Genomic DNA, 6,000 nt, shown 5'->3' on the forward strand with positions numbered 1-6,000 from the left:
TCAAGAGTCTGTATTACCTCTCCTCTTAGATTTCATTGAAAATCTAAAAGTAGTTGAATTTACATTTGCTATAGACATATTTTAGTAACTGCTCCTAGGAGTAAATGTTATAAACAAATAATTATGAAACTGTAGCTGAAAAACCCTTCAAGAGTTTTTATGATTTCTATGAGTGGTGAAAACAGAGTTTTGAGAAACTTTACTCTTTGAAGGATGAAATCTTTCTTAGCATTGGAGGAACCTATAAAAAGATCTGCCAAGTTCCTCCTGATACCGTAAGCTATATAAGTATATAAATATATAGGTGAAGAGACCTACATAACCTTGTTTAATACAGTTTTTTCTCAAGTTCAGTAGTGCTAGAAATGTTTGTTTAGGGCACAGCTGCTAATATCCCGCAGCACAGTGCATCAGGCACAGTACTAAGCATCCTTATTGTGTCATTAAATCCACACCATAACCCTATGAGGTAGATATAATTGTCCATCTCCCTTTTTATACATGAGAGGAAGGATAAATTAGCTTGGTCAGTGCTGCATATTGTTCTAAGTTAAACCCATTAGTTCTTTAAGTTTGCTCTTAATCACTAGGCAAGTCCACAATCATGTATCCACAGATTCAAATCCTAAATCCTAACAAACTCTGAAAACTGCAAAACCAGACATAGAACTAATTGTTTTATTCCACTTGATGTGAATATGTATAAAATTTACTGCAAAAAATAGTAATGCTAAGGTAGGTGCTACCCTAGACAGCCCAGGAGGTGTTTTGTAAATGTAATATATACACCTTTCTAAGTAATATTGTCTTTCTAAAATCTGAAAAAGTCAGAATTTTGGAAGACATCTAACCCTAACGGTCCCTTGAGAGGGCTTGTAACCAGTACTTCCTACCTACATGCAATTAACACAAAAGATACTTATTAACAGGAATGTACAGATAAAGAATGATGAATACCTGCAAACTCCTACCCAGCTTAAAAAATAAGACCTCATTAGTTCATTTAAGCCCCTGTGTACCTCTCTATGGTAGTTCTCGTTCTCCTTCTCTGAAGTAACTATTGTGAATTGTGTGTTTATGATTCCGTTGCATTTTTTTTTTTTTAATAACTAGAGGCATTTTCCTGTGTTCCTATTTTCTGATATTTTCTTAGTAACTTGTTTGCTACAGTCAGGAAGATGACATCTCACATTGACTCATGTTTGCTTAAATTTATCTTAGATGGTTTTGTTTTGTAGGAATTGCATGAAATATTTGCAGTAGGAATAAATATGAAGTCAGTCTTTGTTGTTTACAAAATGATTGAGAAAACAGGCTATATACAAAATTTTACTATAATCCAAATTCAGTATGGTGTAGTATGATCATTAATAGAACATGATTCCTGGACATCTGAAAGTTTTGAATACTTTTTAGATATTAAGTGTATTTAGATTCAACCTGATTTTTTTTTTTTATTGGTATGACTGTTTTCTTCAGGAGTAGATTGACTAGCGCCTAAATGAAAATATTTAAAGAACCGTTAGATAAGCTCTTTGTTTCTGCAGTTATTGCAAGAGTGTTTCTACTTCTCAGCCAGCATTCTTTACAGCATTAATTCTCAATGTAGGAAGAATACCTGCATTGAAATCACTAGGGCTTGTTGAAAATGCAGATTTCTAGTCTTAACACTCAAAGATTCTAATTCAATATAGGTGAGATCCAGTATTCTATATTTTGAGCAAGCACTCTTGGTGATTTGTACGAAGCTAACATTTGAGAAACCACTGCTTTATAGGAATTGGGGAAGCTTACTGTGATCTTGAAGCTCTTTTTTAAGTCCTTATCTACCTGCTTTCTTTCCACTTGTCTCAGCTTTCTGAACTTGGAATTAGGAGACCGGTTAAATCCAATTTCCTGGCTAATAATCTTGGGCAAGTGACTTAAACTCTGCAGCTGTTTGCTCATCTGTACAATGAGGACAGTGATGTCTTCTTTGCCTTGTTTCTGCATGCTTATGAGTAATGAAAAATGAGATGATAAATAAGATAGGGTATGTCCATTCTAAGTGCATCACAACTATAAACTTGTTGCACGTTTTTTTCCCCATTTCCCAAAATTATTCTCTTGGGTCACTGGTCTTTTGGGTGGCAAGTCCTACAGAAGGAGAAATCCTAGACAGTGCTTTCCAGGTGGTATTCTGAATTTATAGCACAAGAACTCAGTGCTTATAACATTAGGATGTCTGGGTGAAACTTAATCCTGCTCCTGATTTATTAAACAGTTTCATTTTATGTATCGTGCTGTGATTTAGCTCCAAAGGCGCCATGAGCAAATGAAAAAGAATTTGGAAGCACAGCACAAAGAATTAGAGGAAAAACGTCGTCAGTTTGAAGATGAGAAAGCAAACTGGGAAGCCCAACAACGTATTTTAGAACAACAGAACTCTTCCAGGTAATTAATATCAGATTCCTAAGAAATGTGTGTATTAATGTTTTAAGGAATAATCATCTTATTTATTTTAAAAGACCTTGTGGGTGGTTCAGTCGGTTAAGCATCTGCCTTCAGCTCAGGTCATGATCCCAGGGTCCTGGGATCCAGTCCTGCGTCGGACTCCCTGCTCAGTGAGGAGTCTGCTTCTCCCTCTCCCTCTTCCCCTCCCTTGGCTCCTGAGCACTCACGCTCTCAAATAAATAAATAAAATCTTTAAAAATAAATAAATAAAAGACCTTACCCATTATCACCCAAGCACAGTTAATTTCATGGATGAATATTTTTATATAGATGGATGCAATCTGTCTACTCTAACAGTATTTCTTTTCATTACAAACATTTTCCGTGACTCAACAGTCTTCCTAATTATAATTTCATAGCTTCATAGCATTCTCCCTAGTTGACTCACCATAATCAATCTCTTATCTCCTCCCTTCAGTTGTTGGACAGAATAGTTGTGTTCAATCATTGGCAAACATAGAAAACACTGCTACAAAGATCTTTTATACATTTAGGGGTATGTTTTAGTTGTGTTGAATTATTTCTTTAGGATAAAAATTATTTCTCGGGGCGCCTGGGTGGCTCAGTTGTTAAGCGTCTGCCTTCAGCTTGGGTCATGGTCTCAGGGTCCTGGGATTGAGCCCCACATCAGGCTCTCTGCTCGGTGGGAAGGCTGCTTCTCCCTCTCCCATTCCCCCTGCTTGTGTTCCCTCTCTCGTTATGTCTCTCTCTGTCAAATAAATAAAATCTTTATTAAAATTATTTAAGATAAAATTTTGGATATCTGATTCCAAATACAACTGATCAGTTACTTGTTCTTAGTTTACACAAAACTCAGTAATATTTGTACCTTGACTTTGTTCTCTTTCTTTTTAGTCCCATTAAAAACTGAAAAGTTATATCCCTGTAAAAATTCTACAGTCTACCCTCACTGCTAAGTATTTTCAAGGTTGATGTTTGTTCTATAACACTGTCCTTCTATTAACTTTTCCTCAGCAAAGAGGAAAATCTGTTGGTAAAAGCAAATGTAATTCAGAATTCCAATGACCGTGAAAGGATACTGTATTTGATGTCAGTTGGTATTTTTCAGTTTGCACTATTTCATTTGTAAAGAATTGTTCTCATACATTAAAAATGGATTTTTGTCCTATTTTTATTATTTATCCTGAAATTTGGTCAAATATTCAATTGTCTGTTAATTGTCCTCATTACTCATTTCTAAGCCTTATTTTTTTAAATTTATTTATTTACTTTTGAGAAAGAAAGAGAGCAGAGTGGAGGGGTACAGAGGGAGAGGGAGAGAGAGAATCTTAAGCACAGCTCCACAGCCAGTGCGGACCCAGCACGGGGCTCGATCTCACAACCCTGAGATCATGACCTGAGCCGAAATCAAGAGTCCAATGATGCTTAACTGACTGAGCCACCCAGGCACCCCTTTTATTTTTTTAAATAAAAAAGTAGTGTTGGAAAATCTAACACAGTTGTAGCTGGATTAGCCAGTGCTACTGTCATGTATTGGCTGTAATGTTTATAACATGACTACTCATTTTGATTATTTTCCTTTAACCATTTAGAACCTTGGAAAAGAACAAGAAGAAAGGGAAGATCTTTTAAACCCTCTATTGACCACCAGTTACATATTAGTTGCCAATATGCCAGCTTGGACATCAGTGTTTGTTGGATCCGTTTGACCAATTTGCACCAGTTTTATCCTTAATGATGGATTTAACAGCATGACAAAAATTATTATTATTTTTTTGTTCTTGATGGAGAATAAGATGCCTTGAATTGTCTAGGGTGTTGTGTACTTAGAAACTAACAGCTCTAAGTACCTTTCCTACTTTTTTTTTTTTTATTAAACAGATGTCTTCAATTTAATGCAAGAAAACATTTTACTGTTGTACAATCATGTTCTGGTGGTTTGATTGTTTACAGGATATTCCAAAATAAAAGGACTCTGGAAGGTTTTCATTGAGGATAAATTGCCATAATATGATGCAAACTATGCTTCTCTATGATAATTATAATACAAAGATTCCATTCAGTGCAGCGTATACAATAATGTAATTTAGTCTAACACAGTTGACCCTATTTTTTGACACTTCCATTGTTTAAAAATACACATGGAAAAAAAATCCTATATGCTTACAATGCACCTAGAGCTTTTTTATAACAACCTTCTTTTGTTTATTTGTTTGTTTTGGATTCTTTAAATATATGTTATTCTCATTTAGTGCCCTCTTTAGCCGGAATCTCATTACTGCTTCATTTTTGTAATAACATTTTATTTAGGTATTTTCCATATATTGGTCCTACTAAAATAGAATATAGCATCTTTCATATGGTAGGAACCAACAAGGAAACTTTCCTTTAATTCCCTTTTTACACTTTATGGTAAGTAGCAGGGGGAAAAATGCATTTATAGATCATTTCTAGGCAAAATTGTGAAGCTAACGACCAACGTATTTCTACCTATGTGCCGTCTCTTTATTTTACTAGAAATGGGAATCATGGCCTCTTGAAAAGAAAAAAAGTCACCGTTCTGCATTTAGCTGTATTCATATATTGCATTTCTGTATTTTTTTTTGTTTGTATTGTAAAAAAATTCACATAATAAACAATGTTGTGATGTAATAGAGTGTGGGCTCTTAAATATTCTACAGCTGATACACAAGATTAGAATATGTTTGGGGAGAAACTTTTCAACTTGAATTTGCCTCCTCCACAATTGTATCTCATCTTTTGCATGTTTATTTCATTTGGAATGGTTATGTATTATTGGTTTTCTAATTTATGAGATATACAGTATGTCTACTCAGTACTATCTCATTAATATGTTATTCCTCTGAGAAAAATTCCAACTCATTCACATTAGGTAAACTCTCATGTCCCTGGAAACTGAAACTTTTTAACTGGAAAGAAAGTGGTATAATTTCACTAGGTCAAATGATAGAGATTTTAACATAATGCTTTATGGCATTTTAAGTATAATTAATGCAACCCAGTTCATTACCTTAAAAAGTTTCACCATGTTTGTTTTTAAAATTGATGACCCAAGCAGAAGTTAACTGCTAATTCTTATTTTTGTTGGCTTCACAGGCTGAAGGATTTAAATAAGTCAGTATGCTTGAAAGATCCTTGTTGCTTTTCAAAGATACATAAATCCAAAATGTAAAACAGATTATTCATGTTACAGTATCTTGACTTTACATGTAAGTTCACCCCAGGGTTGCTATATTTAAAGTAGATCTCATGAGCCATTAAAAACATGATTTAGGAATACCGTAGTAAATATTTATTCTTATTTGATGGCTATCACTAGTTAAAAATTGTCTTGGAAAAGTTTTGTTAATCCTAAAATGCCTTCTGCTATTGGAGGACATAACATGGTATGAGTGGCTTTTTAAAAATAAATTGCCTGTTAGTCCAAGACTAGCATCAGGTGTTCCAGAATAACAGGAGTTTTTTGTTTTGGTTCCTATGTTAAGAGAGATTGGGTTAACACCTGTAACCAGAAAGGTTTGGTTT

The 6,000-nt window shown here is 34.4% G+C and overlaps 1 protein-coding gene across 2 annotated transcripts in view; it reads left to right on the forward strand.

Annotated features, from left to right (window-relative positions):
- Positions 1 to 5,106, forward strand: part of SEPTIN7 (septin 7) — a 110,380-nt gene extending 105,274 nt beyond the window's left edge. For both annotated transcript variants that reach the window (XM_073899068.1, XM_073899069.1), the window contains exons 12-13: positions 2,294 to 2,433; positions 4,047 to 5,106. In XM_073899068.1, the coding sequence (XP_073755169.1) occupies positions 2,294 to 2,433; positions 4,047 to 4,086 (180 nt within the window). In that variant the 3' untranslated portion in view covers positions 4,087 to 5,106. The remainder of the gene's footprint in view (positions 1 to 2,293; positions 2,434 to 4,046) is intronic.
- The last annotated feature ends 894 nt before the right edge of the window (positions 5,107 to 6,000 follow it).

The sequence above is a fragment of the Callorhinus ursinus genome, unplaced genomic scaffold (assembly GCF_003265705.2).
Source record: "Callorhinus ursinus isolate GAN/ISIS: 27379988/994484 unplaced genomic scaffold, GSC_fseal_2.0 scaffold12, whole genome shotgun sequence".
Taxonomy (NCBI): Eukaryota; Metazoa; Chordata; class Mammalia; order Carnivora; family Otariidae; genus Callorhinus; species Callorhinus ursinus.